Below are 18,966 nucleotides of genomic sequence, written 5' to 3'. Positions count from 1 at the left end.
ATATTGATTGATGTGCAGTACATATTCATGGGGTACGTAGAATTTAGTGTTTTGTTTCTCTTCATTTCAGTTTAGTTTATGAATTTATATTAATTTTTGTTATTGGAAATAACATAAATAAACACCAAATAAGTTCCTCAGGAAATAAAATTATAATTATGCTGATTTTTTTTTTTTTGTATTATCAATTAATACTACTAAATCCAATTAAGTTATTGTTTCTTGCATTTGGAACTAATAGCCTCAACTCTTATAATTTCTGATGTGGCTGTACTCCATGCTCTTTTAAACATTCCTCGGATATCAAGTGGTTACATACCAAGATTTGTAAAAATCTTCTGGTTATTGAAAATAACCACATATTTACTTCATTACTATCATTAAAGGAATAACTGTCAGTCAGTTGTGCTCTTATTAGATGACAATATGCCATGACAGTACTACAGTACATTCTAAAAGCTGCATACCTCATTCTGCATACTTGTATGGCTGCATTTGCTCTGTTGATGTCTGTTTCCTCTCCCACATTTGTCCATTTTTAGAATACATAGAAAGAGCACCTGATAGATGGTACTAACATCAACTTCATTTGAATTTGGTATGATCCTTTCCCTTCCCCATTGTTAGTGAACAGATTGCAATAGTGATACACCCTCTACACATCTTTATCAAGGTCTGGCTTTACATCATGTGATTCTGTTCATTTGCTTAAAAGGGCTCTAATGAAAGTTCTCATCAGGCTTAATAATGGCGGCCAGACAGTGTATATTAAAGTGAATTTTAAATAAGTATCGGCTTTAAATTTGAAATGCTGATGAAAAGCAATTATCTTTAAATTTAATATAACCTAATATGGGAATATTCAGCTTACAAGATTAGATTTACAGAGGAATTGTAAAGCATGGTAGCATTTTGGACTATATGAGATAAAGGAAGTGGAACTTGTTTTTATTTATATTCATTTTTACAAGCATTTTAACAAAAGTTAGAAAAATGCCCATTTTATTCATAGCTTTTTCAATAAAACTAATTTTTATAGATATGAAAGAAGAAGAGGAGGCACCAAGAATAACTCCACCAGTTACACCTTTGTCACAGTGGCTACCAACTAGGGAAGTACATATTCTGGAAGATACCACAAACAGTACTAGTTCCAGGCAGTCAGATTTTGAAACAGGTTCAGAAGATTTAAAACCAAAACCTACTGTTCAAGAATCGCTTAAAGAAGCACTAAAAGGCCTCTCAGAGAAAAGAAGAGAAGCACACAGACCTGATTTAGTTGAGGTACGAATAAATTATGAAATACTGATATAAGTACATCCACTATTCATTTAGAACTATAACATATATGGACAAAACTAATGTAGTTCAACATTATTACACATTAAAGCATTATCAGTCTTCATCTTATACTGAGAAGCAAATCATGGGTCATCTCATTCTTAATCTTCAAATAAAAAGTATTTCTCCATAAAGAGAAGTATATGTTCAGTGAATGCTGTTATCCAGACAAACCATTTTGGAGATTGTTCTTTCAATAGTGGATGAATACACCCTTGATGTAAGAGCTAACAATCCACTTGTGATAAGTTTCCACAACACGAGAGATACTAGAGTGTAGATGATATAAAACATGTAAGCTAAAAGTTTCAGGCTACAGAAGGCATGTGCGTGCGCGCACAGGGAATCCTCATTATCTGAGGATAATTGGTTGCAGAAAATTCCACTTAAAACAGAGACCAAATATTCGTAATGTGTATTATGTATTTGTACTTAGGAAACAATGGATTGAAGGAACTGAAAAATGGGTATTATTTTATTAGACATTTTTTATTATAATATGTTGAGCAATGTAAGGTTAAGTAAAGTTTATTGAAGTTGCACTATTTTTCAGTTTTACGAATAAAGAATGAATCCAGAGGGGGGGGGGGGTTTCCTTTTTTCAGATAAAATTGTGTCCTAGCCTTTAGTTATGTCTTTTAACTTTTGTGCACGATTATTATTATTTATTCAATTGATTGCAAGTTACAATCACCCCTTGTACAGTGTGCAAGTCAGAGGAGTATATTTACAATGCAGAGGATAAATTTACAAAAATATTTACAGTTTAGTAATGAAGAAAATATGTATATTAATATAAAAATTTTGTTCTTTATTGCTGGATGTCTTTGTAGGAGCATTCGCAACACTAAAATTTATTAACTTCATACCCGGATGTTGCGATGACAGCATAACTCAGAGTAACCAAAAGACGATGGGTTCCAGCTAGTAGTGTTGTGACTCAGTTGTTTGTTGGTAGATAGTCTTTTTGTAGGCCTTATTGGAGCATAGTTTTTCACAGTTAACATGAAACTGGTTTAGGGTTTCTATGGTATTTAGTGGGAACATCCTGTTTAAACTATTCAAGTAGTTTAGATTAGAGCAAAGTGGCCTAATTTGCAGGCAGGGAATTGGAAAATCTTGTTTAGCCACCTGAGTATCCAATATTCTATGTTTAGGAAGGTTTTAATGTACGTTTCAGGAGGTGAGGACCAGAAGGCTGAAGCATATAAGGCAACTAGGCCAATGCACCTAACAATGTATTCCTTCACCAGTTGAGCATTTTGAACCCCAGCCAATTCTTGTCTTGAGCACCAGATAGTGACTATTGTTTTCTTCCTGGTGGTAGTGAAATGCTCATTGAAGGATAACCTGTCATCCCAGGTAATCCCAGATCCTTGTGATGATAGACTTTATGAATGAGTTGGCCATTTAAGAGAATGGTGATGTTATGTATTTTATGCTTTCTGGAGGCCACCTGGGCAGGTTTTAAGAGGGTTAATTTTGAGCCAAATCGAGGCGAGGAAGTTGGTCAGATTAGTTAACTGCTGTGTGGCTTGTAAAGCAACGTTATGCTCACTATCATTACTGCTGGATGGGAAGAATATTTTTAGGCTGTCTGCATAGATTAGGATGTTATTGCAGGTTGAGAGGAAAGGATCGACAGCTGCAGCGAATAGTGTCACAGAGAGCACCCCTCCTTGAGGAACTCCTCTATTTACTGTGTAATTGATGCTAAAATCTTCATGCTTTACTATTGTGATCCTCTCTCTAAGTAAATCTCACAGTAGTGTGGGTAAGATTCCCGTAATGCCACAGTGAGATTCCAGGAAGTGGAGGAGGGGGGTTCAATCGCTATCCTCTCATAAGCAGCTTTGGTGTCCAGGAATAGGATATCCATCTTGCATTTACTGTTAAGGGCAGTTTGGATCCTGCAACTTGTTTCTAGGAGATTAGTAACAGTAGACCTGTTTTTAATGACTGAGTGAAGATACTATCATGAAGAGGGTCGTTCTCATCAAAATATTCAAATGCTTGGTCACTTTTCTCAAGAGCTTTCTTTATCTGTTGGTGATTCAATCACATCATCATTTTCGTCTTCCTCTTCTGTGGTAGTTGGTATTATTCTGCTAGCTCCTCATTTGTAAGTGGTTTTGCACTTGATTCAAGCAATTGTTTAATATCCCCATCGTCAACTTCGTGAAATCCAGCTTTTTTTGCTAGACTTACAATTTCATTTTGTAACCTGGTTACTTTGCATTCTTCATATTCTTGAACTGCATCAGGGTATAACTATTTCCATGAGTTATTAATTAATCTACACAAAATTTCATTCCAATCTTCTCCAATCATTTTTATACTGTGCAGAATAGTAAAGCTTTTCCAAAATTACTGAGGAAACTGACCCACTGTTTGTGTGTTTTATATATATGTATATATATATATATAGAAAGAGAGATTTGTAAAATAATAAGAGAAGTTTGCCTCAATATAGTACGTAGAATACCTCCGTACGATACTCTCCAGAAATTAAAATGAAAAAAACGAAAATCTTACATTAGGGTAACAAATTTTCTTATTTTTAATTGCGTTAAATTGATTTTTAATTATTTGTTACTCTAATGTAAGATTTTTGATTTTTTCGTTTCAATTTCTGGAGAGTATCATACGGAAGTGTTCTACATACTATATTGAGGTAAACTTCTCTTATTATTTTACAAATATCGACATCAACGTAGAACGTATTGAGCATCACAGCTCTGGTTCATACTCTCTAATAGAAAGAGAGAATATAGAGAAACACACACACCACCTCATCCGTAATGGACTATGCTGCATAGCTCACAGTATAAAAAGCCAAACAGCTCAAACAGCTTTGTACACTAGAACAGTGGTAATTTTCATCTGGTCATACAAGTCTCATGTGTCAGTTGCTTCCATATCAAAATGGCATGTCTCGTTGGCTGTTCATGGCCAACTGTGGTTAAGGTGTTCAGAGATTGGTGTCAGACAGGTCAAACTACCTCCTGCTGACAGAACTGTAAAGGATTACGCAACATGGATGTTCATGGTGAGTAAAGGGTGCAGCATGTTATACAGCTCAACAGCAGGTCACTGTGCAACATTTGACATCACAATACAACATGGAATGTAAGAACACTATCCCAAACAACAAGGGGCCACACACTCAGACTTATGAAATTCCACAGCAGACAACCCAAAAAATACCCTCTCCTCACTGCTGATAATCATTGATGGTGAATGCTGTGGTGTCAACAATATGCTGGTTGGACCCTGGAGGACTGGAAACGAGTGTGCTGGTAAGTTGAGTCGAAATACCTGGTAAAACATGCAGACAGACAGACACTTTTGTGTGTGGTGCAAGCAACATGAGCCCATGGACTCACGGACCCATGGACCCATCATGCATGGTGATTGCTTAATATGGGGCATCTTTTTCTGACAAGAACTAGGACTCCTGATGCATATGGACCATTGTTTCACTCGTGAGGTCTACTCTTAGGAGACCATGAGCACCCTGCCATGTTGCATTTTATCCCCCAGACAGAAACGGGATTTTCCAAGATAATAAGGTGCTGTGTGATCAGGGCTGCACTCTGCACAAGTGGTATGAGGAATACAGTGAAGATATCACTTGTTTTGATTGGCCTCCAAATTCACCTGTCCTCAATCCAATTGTGGGATGTTTTCGAATGGTTAATGAGACATATGGACACTCAACCATCATCTATTCTAGCACTGTGGAAAGCCTTGCAGGCAGCTTGGCTGCAGATCCCTATGAACATCTTCAGTTGTCATTAGAGTCTATACCTAGGCAAAAATAGCAGTTGCTATCTGTGTGAATGGTGACCCAACACAGTATTAGGTAGATGGTCATAATTCAGTGACCAATCTCTCTCTCTCTCTCTCTCTCTCTCTCTCTGTGTGTACACTGGTTTTCAAAGAAAGTGCATCACCTGGGAATTTCACATTTCTAACCCTTTTATGATGATATGTTACATCTACCATCGCAAATAGAAATATAAACAAAAGATATTAACAGTTAAGGCAAAGCTAAGTAATATTTGACAAGTGCTCTCAAAATATTCAAAAATGAGCATTTGCAACCTTCATACAACAGTTTTTGGTAAACACGACATTTTTTTTTTTTTTTTTTTTTTTTTTTATGACACCCCCAAACACGAGAGGTATTAGAACCTATAGTACTTGGGTTTGCAGGTTGAGAAGACAAGAGAAGATATTTGTTGACATTAGACTTAAACTTCTGTAGATTGTAATTTTCAGGAAATACATATGGAGGAAGGTCGTTCCAGAAAACGGCAGTTGAATGAATAAACGAGGAAGATGAAAAGTTGGTTCTGGGAGTTTGAAGTTGGACAGTACATGGATGTTGGCGGCACGTGTTTGGACTGTTTTGAAAGAGAGAGTGGGAATTATAGAGGCCAATTCAGAAGAACAGTGCCCGTGGAAGTATCTGTAGAAAAGGCATGCAGCAGAAACAGTATGTCTATGAGACAGCAAGGGAAAAAACTCTGTTACAGATGAGTCATTAATTAATCTAACTGCCCTCTTCTGAATGGAATCTAGAACCTTAGAGAGGTTTTGGGGGCACCGCCCCAGATGTAGGAACAATATTCCATGGTAGGGTGGATTTGAGATTTGTACAGAGTGAACAGTTGTTTGGAAGAAAAGTAACACGGAGAGCGAAAGAGAAATCCAAGTTTTTTCGATGCCGAGGAAGCAATATTTGTAATGTGCTTGTGCCAAGAGAGATTAGAAGTCAGGGTAATTCCCAAAAGAGATTTATCAACTTGCCTAGAAATCAGAGTGTCAACAAAGATAAGTATAGGAGCAGAAGAAGAATCTTTTTTGCAAGATATAAGACAAGACTGAGTTTTAGAAAGATTGAAATCAACTAATTTGTCTTTGCCGCACTGGAGATTGGCATTTAAGGAATTGGTAGTGGATATTCGAGAAGTTTAAGCTGATTGAGCAGGGCAAGGTTTCTCAAAATGGAAAGTGGAATGCAACGTGCTGTCATCAGCAAAACTACGGATAGGATTTCCTGTCAATGGAAGGTCATTAATATACAAGAGGAAAAGGAAAAAAAAGTGGCAGAAAGAACTGAACCTTGGGGAACACCATCATTAGTGGAGAAGTTAGAGAACAGAGCCATCTATCATCTCCCTCAGTGAGCAATCAGAGAGAAAACTGAATAACCAATTACAAAAAAAGCAGTTTGCAAACCATAAGATGAAAGCTTGTTTAGAAGACCTTTATGCCAAACACAATCAAAAGATTTTGAGATGTCAAGAGCAACTTCTTGTGTTTCACCAAACTTTTCCATTGAATTTATCCATAAATGGATAACATAAGCCAGAATGTCAACAGTGGATTGATAGTTTGTGGTTCCAAACACAAATTATGGCTTCCCAAAGAGTCTTTGGTTTCTTTCTGGCAACTGCACATTCCACATAATGCCAATAGTTCTCTAGGATTCAGGTCCGGCTGGGCTGTTTCCTGGCCAGCTAACAGTTGTAATGGACTGTTGTTCCAGCCATTTTTTTCACCTGTAACAAATGTAAACACATTATTGTCAAACCTCTAATGCAGAAATGAAGCTAAAGTAACTACAGAAGTGCCTACTTACACTTTTTGCCTGATGACAAGGAGCAGAGTCGTTCTGAAAGATACAGTTACTTGGCAGGTTGCAATGGTCTCTAATGGTTGGCAGCAATTTGCCTTCTAATATAGTCAGGTATCAATTGGTATTTACGGAACCTTTTATAAACTGCAGGTTACTTACTATGCGATACGAAATGCACCACCATATCATTTGGCTTTTAGGGAATTTCACTGTAGACACCATACAGTCTGGATGGTATTCTTCGCTACATCTACGGTGAATTGTTTGTCTCCCATCAAAGCCATGCAGGTTGAATTTCTCATCTGAGAAAATAACTGACTTCCACTGCTCAGGGGTCCATTTGACATGCACCTTACACCAAATTAATCGGGCCTTTTTAATTTTTTGTGTGAGAGGGGCTTCTTCTTAGATAACGGGCTACAAGTCCATTTTTGAAGAGGCGTCTTCTGATATGTTCTTTCCATTCGCTTTTCAGCTCAGACAAAGAAACTTTATGGTTTTTAAGACATAAGTGCTTCAAAACTTTGTCTTGTTTTGGCATAGAGACCCGTTTGCGTCCGGTTCCTTTTTTCCCTATCAGCAGAACCCGTATACTTGAGTTTGGAAAGAAATCTACTCACTGTCAACTGATTACAAGACACTCTATGAGCAATGTGACGAGAAGAACATCCTTCCTCGTGTAAAGCAAATAATAGCACTCTTTCTTCGTGGCCCTAACTGCACATAACTCACCATCCTGACAAGCAAGGATGACTGCAACTCTTGCAGAGCGTGCTTATATAGTTGAAAGTAACAGCTGATGCAATATTACATCGTCACCTACGGGTGTCAATCTTATCTGATGCAATCTGTAAGAAATATGGCCATATACTTAAGTTATTTGGACGACAATTACAATTTTAAGGGGTGATGCACTTTCTTTGAACACCAGTGTATATATATATATATATATAATCATGAGATTAAACATGTATCAGTTGTAGAAAAAATAAAAATATAAATAAGTAAGATGCACCAAAAGTGTCTAGTTAGTAACAAGAAGTGATCTTCAATTGAATCCTTCATGGGAAGGATAAAAAGGTCTAAAGTAGGACTTTGCTACAGTAAATAAAAACTGAAGTGAAGATTCAAGATAAAACTTTTCTCCTAGTTGGAAGTGGACAGGTGTAGAAGATATTCAAAGAAAGTATACAATTTTTTCTCTCTCTCTTTTTTTGCTGATGCTGTATAAGCTTGCTTTCTTGCATCATGTTCCTCTACTAATGCTAATCCTAATTCTCGGCTGATAGTATTTGAAGGGGCATGAGCAGTTTGGTATAAAAGGAATAGTAGTATGTCCTGTGCAGACTATAAAATGAGATGAGCCCTTTAGAAAAATAAGTAGCTTCATGATGAAAAGTAACTTTTAGTACTTGAAAGCTCCAAGACCCATACAAGATGTATTTACCTACATATATTGGTATCCATACTTGAAACATAATCTGAATTGCCAATAAATTCTCAAAAAGAGCAGTGAATTATAATTATAAGTAATTTCATGAAGGATTGTCAATACATATCAAATGAATACTTATAAAAAGAGTAACAAAAAAAAGAAACTTAGTGAGTAAAGAAACAAAGTAATCATTCCATAGAAAGTAATTCAATAGGAAGTCATGTTCAGTTATTACTTACCAAGTAGTGGAAATCCTGCCATATAATATTGCAACTGTACAAATATTAAAAGTATTTCAAGTACTAAAAGGTGCTTCCGTAGCCAGGTGGGAAGGAGCAGCAGTGCATAGCACAAGTTTCTTGATTAGACCGGGGTTCGAGCCTGTCACCACCAAATACGGAGGATGCGGAAAGGTCAGGGAATGACCACCGCATATCCCGGAGCAATATGGCCTTAGTTGCTAATGCTCCTAAAAACCAAATAACAAACAAACAAAACAAACATCAAGTACTAAAAGTTACTTTTGGTACTTGACATGACATACTACTATTCCTTTTAAAAATTAAAATTCCCGTTATAGGATATTCTGATTTGCTGACCCACTTTATTTCTCTGAATAGTTGCTTGTTATGCTCATCACAGTCATTACGTCTGTAATGCACTCCTACTCTCATTTTCCCACTGCTCATGTCACACCAAACTGACCACATTGCACTGACCACCCATGTCAGCTGGATGCACTGCCTTAGATTTAATTGCTTTTTAACTAAGAGTATAATGTTGTACAGATAAAAATACAAATGAAAACAGCATATCATTGAATAATAATATACTGTTTGATATTTTTAAATAAATTATCAAAGAATATATCACTTTGTACACAACATTTAATATTCAACATTTCATTCAATAATTTTCATCCTTAGGAAATGACAAATGAGGAAGTGATGGATGAAAAATTGGCAATCCAAAAGACTCTTTTGCACTTTGAAAGCATACATGGTAGGCCAAGTAAAAAATTAGATAGAGATCTTGTAAGGCCATTGTATGATCGTTATCGCAATGTAAAACACAGGCTAGTGAGATCAACATCTCTTGGATTAGTAGGTTCCAAAAGTAAAGATGCCGGAATGGAATTGCAACCAATCCTGGAGCATGAGACAATGGACTTTACTTCACCTCAGCATAGAAATTCAACTGGGGTAAGTAACTGAATCAGTGTTCTACAGATAAATAAGAAAACAAATGATTAATTAATGTATATGATGTCCTGAAAGTTTGGATATTTTGTTTATTACCCATTACTTATTAATGCTCAAATTTATTCTTCAATATAAAACTAGGAAAGGAAAACTATAAAAATTGGGAGGGAAGAGTTTTTAAAGGAAACGAGCAAATGCTAAAATTATGTGAAATAATTGGTAGAAATAGTCTCCTCTTCTTCATGCACTCAAGTAAAACATTGATTTAAATTTCTTCTTTCAAACAATTAATATTCCAGTAAATTAAAATGTATCACCATTTTTATCTCATGTGGCATTCTTGAGACTAAATTTTATTTATTTTCTTATAGATTTTTTAAAAAATTATGTGGAGTTTACTGTTTATTATTACATTTACATGTATCTGCCTTTTAATATAATGAATAACATATTCAGTTGCAAAAACAAATGTTGCAAAGCTAACTTTTTTGGGAACACTGTTATACCAAATGGGTGGTTTTAGTGTAAGTTTAGTTAGTTTATTGCACTTTTAGCAGTAAACCTTATATGAACTTTTGTTTTTTACTTGTTTTGGTCGAACTATCCCTATTTACAAATGTGTATGTGTGCACGTACGTGCAGTGTGTCATTATTAACTATTACTGCACATATGTATGCATTAATAGTTAATAATATAAGGTTACTATAATTTCACTATAGTTAATAATAATAATAGACATAATGGAAAGTATCAGAATAGATTAATGTTGTCAAACTAACAAAGGAACATTACATCAACCAAATATGTTCAAATATTACTTCTCTAATTAGCCTAATGGATGTCGGATGAATTAATGAGGCTCGTGACAAAGAAGAAATATGCATGGGATGCATATAAATTATGAGGCGACACAGAAGCCTACTCCAGATATAAGCTAGTGTGTAAGGAAGTGAAGGTAGATTATGAGAAATCTTTGGCAAGGACGCTAAGAAAAACAGCAGAGTTCTTTACTTATGTAAACTCTAGAAGGAATGGGATGAATCAGATTGGTCCACTTAACATAGATGGTTCGACTATTGATGATCCTGCTCAAGTAGCTGATAAACTGAATGAGTATTTTGCATCTACATTCACACATGAGGAGTTATTCAAGGAGGGGAATGCCAGAGGTTTTTCAAACTCTAACAGAGAGCTAAGTGATTTGGTAAGCGCTGAGAGCAAAGTGGAGGAGAAATAGTTGAAGTTAAACATAAAAAACGCACCTGGGCAGACGGAATCTATCCAGTTATAATGAAGGAGGCAGCAAGGGAAGTAAGCAAATGCTTAGCCATAATTATGAGAGCATCCTTAGAGTCAGAGGAGGTCCCCATGGACTGCAGATGTGCAAATTTATCCCCAATTCACAAAGGGGGTTCAAAGGGTGACACATAAGTATAGACCTGTCAGTTTAATTTCTGTTCCGGGGAAAATAATGGAGAAACTGGTTAAAGAGGTGATACAGGATCACCTAGACAAGACAGCAGCAATAGTTCAGAGACAGCATGGGTTTGTTAAGGGAAAGTCTTGTTTGATCAATTTGATTGGATAATACCATGTGGTCACAAAGGAACTGGATCCTAAAAATAATTTTGATATCATATTCTTGGATTTCCGGAAAGCTTTTGATACTGTTACACATGGAAGACTGCTGTACAAATTGGAGCAGTATGGCATTAAGGGCAAGTTACTGCAATGGATAAAGGGATGGTTGAGTGGGAGACATACAGAGAGTGGTAATAAATGGACACTGCTCTATGTGGAATAAAATTATTAGCAGAGTTCCCCAGGGTTCGGTGCTGGGCCTATTGCTATTTTATGTATTTATCAATGAAGGTATGTCAGGCTTAATGTCCAAGTTTGCAGATGATACAAAGGTAGGCAGGGTTGTTAATGACCCTAAAGACAGTATGCTACTGCAACAGCATCTGTAAAAGTTAGGTAGATGAGCTGAGAAATGCCAACTAAAGTTTAACATTGACAAATGCAAAGTACTGCATATGGGTAGCACTAACCTAAGAGAAACGTACCAACTGTGTGGTATTACACTCAGGGAAGTGGAGAATGGAAAAGCCTGGGGGTAATTGTGCAGCCAGATATGAAGTTCTCTGAGAAGTGCAGATCGGCTGCCAGAGCAGGTTATGGAGTTTTGTCAATGATGTATAGGAATTTTGCTAGCAGAGACAAGGAGGTGATTATCCCTTTGTATAAGACAATGGTCAGGCTTCACCTTGAGTACTGTAAACAGGTCTGGAGTCCTCATTTTAGGAAGGATGTAGAGTTGCTATAACAAGTACAGAGAAGGGCAACAAGATTGGTAAGAGGAACAAAGGGTTGCGCTTATGAAGAAAGGCTTAAGTTCTGCAAGTTGCAGCGTCTAGAGACTAGGCACTTTCAAAGTGATCTGATTGAGGTTTATAAGGCGTTTAATTGTTTGAGCAGGCTCAGTGCTGACGGGATACTTCCGTTTGCTCAGATTAAGAACCTGAAGGGGCATAGATTCAAATTGAGGAAAGACAGTTAAAGAATAGATGTGCAGAAGTTTGCCTTTTGCCAGAGGGTAGTTGATTGCTGGAACAGACTTCCATCTGTTGTTGTGGTTGGAGTGATTGAATGGGTGAAATGGGAAGGTTTTTTTTTTTTTTGCTGATGCTGTATAAGCTTGCTTTCTGCTTCATATGGTCAGAAAAGTGACAGCTATGTTTTAATGCTGTTAAATGCTTTGGGGAATAGCAACCCACAAATAAATTAAACACTTGGTGGGGTTGAATTAAAAACAGTGGAGGAGGAACCGGATCTGGGAGTTATGATACTTCAGATATAGAGTTTTCTGAACAGTGCAAACAGGCAGCCAGAAAATCTCGTGGTCCTATCAGATTTATCAAACGCTGTCCTATAGAGATAGGTAGGTCATAATCATACTGTATAAGGTAATTGTAAGACCACATTTAGAAAACTGTGTTTAAGTATGGAAACCATCTAAAAAAAACATCAAGCTTCTTGAAAGGGTCCAAAGACAAGCATTACCATTAGTAGAGGCACACGATGCAAGAAACCAAGCTTATGCAGCATCAGCCAAAAAAACGCTCCGATTTCACCCCTCCATTCGTTCCAAATACCTATCCAGCTCAGCCTTAAATTTATTTAGGCTATCAACTTCCACAACAAAAGATGGAAATCAGTTCCACCAATCAACTACCCACTGGTTAAAGGCAAACTTCCGCACATCTATCCTACAACTGTCTTTCCTCAATTTGAATTTATGCCCTCTCAGGGATTATTCTGAGAAAGAGGAAGAATCCCATCAGCAGTGAGCATATTCAAACCATTCAAGGCTTTATACACCTCAGTCAGATCACCTTGCAGGTGCCTAGTCTCCAGTTGCATTAGTCTCCCACTGTAATCTACAAAACTTAAGCCTTTCTTCGTAAGAGCAACCCTTAGTTTCATTTGCTAATCATGTTGCTCTTCTCTATACTCTTTCCAACAGCTCTACATCCTTTTTAAAATGAGGCCTCCAGACCTGTATACATTACTCAAGGTGTGGCCTGACCATTGCCATATACAAGGGGATAATCACCTCCTTATCCCTGCTTGAAAAATATCTGTATATCATTGACAAGACACCAAGAACAACTCTTGCAGAACGTCTGCTCTGCTCAGAAAACTAAATATCCGCCTGCACAATTACCCCCAGGTCCTTTTCATTCTCTAGCACTGTCAGTGTAGTACCACAGAGTTGATATGTTACCCTGGGGTTACTGCTTTCTATATGTAGTACTTTAAATTTTTCAATGTTAAACTTGATTTGCCACCTCTCAGCCCATCTGCTCAACTTTTCTAGATCCTGTTGCAGCAGCATACTGTCATTAGTGCCATTAACAACTCTGCCAACCTTCGTATCGTCTGCAAACTTGGACATTAAGCCTGATATACCATCATCAGTATCATTTATAAATACGAAAACAACACTGAACCCTAACGGACTCCACTAATAACATTAGTCTACGAAGAGCAGTGTTCATTGATTACCACTCTCTGTCTTCTCCCACTCAACCATCCCTTTATCCATAGCAGCAATTTGCCTCCAATGCCGCATGCTCCTATTTGTGCAGCAGTCTTCCAAGTCGTAGAATTTTTTTTCAGCCTGGTCTGTACTTGTTAACAGAAGAGACTGCTTCTACGGGGATGGGATACACTTAAATAGAAAGGTTGCAAGAATATTTGCTGATGCTATCGAGGCAGTGTTAGGTGGGTCGGAAAACTGCTAGCTTGGGGGGGGATACAAGGACTAATAGATTAACAGTAGCCACTGGCAGAGGTGAAAGTGATTCTTGCACTGCTTCTATTGGAATGAGCAGCAGCCTAGAAAACAAGATGCAGGATATTTCAGAGACTGCTGGGAGTCATTGCGGTACAAGTAAACACATGGGTTGTGTTAGGGTAGCTAAGAATAGGAACAGGTACATGTATACTTGCGTGTAAAGAGGCGCCTCCGTAGCCAGGTGGGAAGGAGCAGCAGTGCGTAGCACACGCTTCTTGATTAGACCGGGGTTCGAGCCCGTCACCACCAAATACGGAGGATGCGGAAAGGTCAGGGAATGACCACCGCATATTCCCGGAACAATATGGCCTTAGTTGCTAATGTTCCTAAAAACCAAATAACATAACATAACTTGCGTGTACACCAATGCTAGGAGTTTGGTAAATGAATTTGAGGTATTGCTCAAAACATCAATGGCAGATATTGTTGGGATATCAGAGACATTGTGTAACACAGAAATAGGGAATGCAGAACTTCAATTTTGGGAGTACAATATGTACGGAAAGGATAGGAAGGAATAGGGGTTATGCTATTAGTTAAGAAACACATAAAATCCAAGGAAGTGAAGCCGGTCGACATCACTGGACAGTGCAGTATCGAGTCAGTTTGGTGTGACATAAGCGTTGGGAGATCAAAATTGAGAGTAGGAGTGTGCTATAGGCCTAATGACTCTGATGAGTATAATAAGGAACTGTACAGGGAAATAGAGTGGGCCAGTAAATCAGAGTGTCTTATAATGGGAGATTTTAATTTCCCAGATATTGACTGGAATTTGGGGGCTGGTTACTCACACACTAGCAGGACTTTTGTGGATTTATTGGATGATTGTTTTCTACATCAGCATGTTCGGGAGGCAACTAGAGGGAGTAATACTCTTGATTTGATTATCAGCAATGATTCTTCATGCATTAAGAATCTGCAGATAAATGAACCACTAGGTGGCAGTGATCACAGTGTGCTGAAGTGGGATTTACTCAAAGAGGTAACTACCATCAGGGGTAAAGGGAAGGGTTTTTGCTTTCGTAAAGGAGACTACAATGGTCTGAGTATTTAAATTCTATGCAGTGGGACCAACTGATGATGTTACCAACAGGAAATTCAAAATGGGAAGCATTCAAAGAACTTATCTAGGAAGTTACTAGGCTTTACATACCAGCTAAGAAATATTGTTCAAGGTTTAGGCCTAAATGGATGTCAGAAGAAGTAATGAGACATATAGCAGAGAAGAAAAATGCATGGGGACCATATAAATTAATGGATGACAAGGAAGCCTATGATAGATATAAGCTGGTCTGTAACCAAGTTACAAAGGAGGTTAGGCAGGCGAAGGCAGATTACGAGAAATCTTTGGCAAAGGATGCAAAGAAAAACAGCAAAGAGTTCTTTATTTATGTAAACTCTAGAAGGAAAGGGAGGAATCAGATTGGTCCACTTGATATCAATGGTTCGACTGTTGATGTTCCTGCTTAGGTAGCTAACAAACTAAATTAATATTTTGCATCGACATTCGCACATGAGGAGTTATTCAGTGATGGGAATGCCAGAGGTGTATTGAATGCTAGATAATCTTGTAATAACTGAGAGTAAAGTGGAGGAGAAATTGTTGAAGATAAACCCAAGAAAGGCACCTGGGGTGGATGGGATCTATCCAATTATATTAAAGGAGGCAGCAAGGGAAGTAAGCAAACCCTTAGCCATAATTATGAGAGCTTCCTTGGACTCAGCAGAGGTAACCATAGACTGGAGATGTGCATAGGTGACCCGAATTCACAAAGTTGGATCAAAGGCTGACACAAATAATTATGGACCTGTGAGTTTAACTTCTATTCCAGGAAAATTAATGGAGGCACTGGTTAAAGAAGCACTGCAGGATCTAGACAAGACTTCAGTTATAGCTCGGAAATAGCATGGTTCTGTTAAGGGAACGTCTTACCTGACAAATTTCATTGGATACTATGATGCAGTTACAAAAGAACTGGATGCAGGGAATTACTTTGATATTATATATTTGAATCTTAGAAAGGCTTTTGATACTGTTGAACATGGAAGACTGCTGCACAAATTGGAGCAGTGTGGCATTGGAGGCAAATTGCTGCTATGGATAAAGGAATGGTTGAGTGGGAGAAGACAGAGTGGAAATCAATGGACACTGCTCATTGTGGACTAATGTTATTATTGGAGTCCCTCAGGTTCAGTGTTGGGTCCATTATTGTTTTCTGTATTTATAAATGATATTGATGATGGTATATCAAGCTTAATGTCCAAGTTTGCAGATGATACAAAGGTTTGCATTGTTGTTAAGGACACTACTGACACTATGCTGCTGGAACAGGATCTGGTAATGTTGAGCAGATGGGCTGAGAGAAGTGGTAAATTAAGTTTAACATTGACAAATGTAAAGTACTACATATGAGAAACAGCAACTCCAGAGTAACGTATCAACTCTGTGGTACTACACTGACAGTGATAGAGAATGAAAAGGACCTGAGGGTAATTGTGCAGGCAGATAAGAAGTTTTCTGAGTAGTGCAGACATGCTGCAAGAGTAGCTGATGGTGTCTTGTCAATGATATACAGGAATTTTTCTAGCAGGGATAAGGAGGTGATTATTCCCTTATATAAGGCAATAGTGAGGCCACACCTTGATTACAGGTCTGGAGGCCTCATTTCAAGAAGGATGTAGAGCTGCTGGAACGAGTACAGAGAAGGGCAACAAGATTAGTGAATGGAACAAAGGATTGCTCTTACGAAGAAAGGCTTAAGTTTTGCAAATTACAGTGTCTGGAGACTAGGCATCGGCGAGGTGATCTGATAGAGGTGTACAAAGCCTTGAATGGTTTGAGCATGCTCAGTGCCGATGAGATTCTTCCTCTTGCTCAGAATAATCACCTGAGAGGGCAAAAATTGGGGAAAGACAGATGTAGGATAGATGTGCGAAAATTTGCCTTTAGCCAGCGGGTAGTTGGTTGGTGGAATAGACTTCCATCCCTTATTGTGCAAGTTTATAGCCAAAATAAATTTATGGCTCAGCTGGACAGGTGTTTCGAACGAACGAAGGTGTAAAATGGAGGTGTTTTTTTTTTTTGGCTGATTCTGCATAAGCTTGCTTTCTTGAATCATATGCCTCTACTAATGCGAATGCTAGTATGCAACAGTATCAAAACCCTTTCTAAGATCCAAATGTATGATATCAAAGTGATTCCCTGCATCCATTTGCTTTGTAACCACATCATAAAACTATCCAATCAAATCGTTCAGACAAGACTTCCCCTTAACAAACCCATGCTGTGTCCAAGCTATAACTGAAGTCTTGTCTAGATGATCCTGCAGTGCTTCTTTAACTAGTGCCTCCATTAATTTCCCTGGAACAGAAGTTTAATTAACAGGTCTATGATTACTTGTGTCACTTTTTGATCCTCCTTTGTGAATTGGGGTCACATTTACACATTTCCAGTCCATGGGTACCACCCCTGAGTCCAAGGAAGCTCTCATAATTATGGTTAGGGTTTGCTTACTTCCTTTGCTGCCTCCTTTAATATAACTGGATAGATCCCGTCCACCCCGGGTGCCTTTTTTATGTTTATCTTCAACAATTTCTCCCCTACTTGCCTCTCAGTTATTACAAAATCATCCAGCTCACTGCCAGAGTTTAGTTCACCTCTGGCATTCTCCTCCCTGAATAACTCCTCACGTGTGAATGTAGATGCAAAATACTCATTTAGTTTGTTAGCCACCTGAGCAGGATCATCAACAGTTGAACCATCGATATCCAGTGGACCAATAAATATAATCTTTATTGTGTACAAAGGATGTATACAATTTACCCTTCACGGCAGGAATGCAAGGGGCTATTCCTGTCTAATTCAACCCCTTCCTTCTAGAGTTTACATAGGTAAAGAACTCTTTTCTGTTTTTCTTTGCATCCTTTGCCAAAGATATTTCATAATCTGCCTTTGCTTGCCTAACCTCCTTTGTGATTTGGTTACAGACCAGCTTATATCTATCGTAGGCTTCCATGTCACCCATTAATTTATATGTATCCCATGCATTTTTCTTCTCTGCCACGTCTCGTTAGTTCATCTGACATCCATTTAGGCCTAAACCTTGAACAATATTTCTTAGTTGGTATGTGATGCCTATTAGCTTCCAAGATTAATTCTTTGTATGCTTCCCATTTTGAGTTTGCTGTTGGTAACATCATCAGTTGGTCCAACTGTGTAGAATTTAAATACTGTCTCAGACCATCGTAGTCGCCTTTACGAAAGCAAAAACCCTTCCCTTTACCCCTGATGGTAGTTACCTCTTTTAGTAGATCCCACTTCAGCACACTCTGATCACTGCCCCTTAGTGGTTCCTTTGTCTGCAGATTCTTAATGCATGAAGAATCACTACTGATAATCAAATCAAGAGTATTACTCCTCTAGTTGCCTCCCGAACATGCTGACTCGAATGGTGAGATTGGCAGAAGGATAACCATATGAGGAAAGACTCTGTTTATGTGGGCTACAGAGCTTGGCAACCAGGCACCTCAGAGGTGACCTGATTAATGTATATATGGCTCTGAGAGGGATTAGTAAAATGAATGAAGGTGGAATTCTTTCTGTTTGAAGGAATTGACAAAGGGTGCTGCAGTAGTTAATCGATGCAACTACACAGATCTCTGCTTGATCATATACAGTTGACACTGATCAAGCATGACTTCGGATATTTTCTGGATTATTTCAAGCTTTCTACCATGGATTTCCCAACTTTGAAGCTGATTACAGATGAAGAGAAGTAACTTGAGTCAGGTGAGATTGTTATTAGTGATTGTTTTTATATAGTTTTGTGCCTTTGATTGTGTTTTTGAATGGTATGATTGCTGCGTCATGATTGCATGATTGCGTCAGCAGTAGTTGTCCTACTGTCTTAACCACAGACTCTTCCACATCAAAGGCACATGGATTTTGACTTTACCATATTTAAAACTGGTAATTTTAAG

General features: G+C 38.0%; 1 protein-coding gene across 9 annotated transcripts in view; it reads left to right on the top strand.

The window, feature by feature from the left end:
* Nucleotides 1-18,966, top strand: part of LOC150083755 (protein FAM13A-like) — a 423,536-nt gene that overhangs the window by 367,442 nt on the left and 37,128 nt on the right. For all 9 annotated transcript variants that reach the window (XM_090378200.1, XM_090378193.1, XM_090378197.1 and 6 more), the window contains 2 exons: nucleotides 1,040-1,284; nucleotides 9,350-9,625. In XM_090378200.1, the coding sequence (XP_090234326.1) occupies nucleotides 1,040-1,284; nucleotides 9,350-9,625 (521 nt within the window). The remainder of the gene's footprint in view (nucleotides 1-1,039; nucleotides 1,285-9,349; nucleotides 9,626-18,966) is intronic.

Source organism: Mastigoproctus giganteus, chromosome 7 (genome assembly GCF_048544385.1).
Source record: "Mastigoproctus giganteus isolate SK-2022 chromosome 7, ASM4854438v1, whole genome shotgun sequence".
Classification (NCBI taxonomy): Eukaryota; Metazoa; Arthropoda; class Arachnida; order Uropygi; family Thelyphonidae; genus Mastigoproctus; species Mastigoproctus giganteus.
Note: the sequence above shows the minus strand (reverse complement) of the source record. Positions and strands in the feature narration are given on the sequence as shown.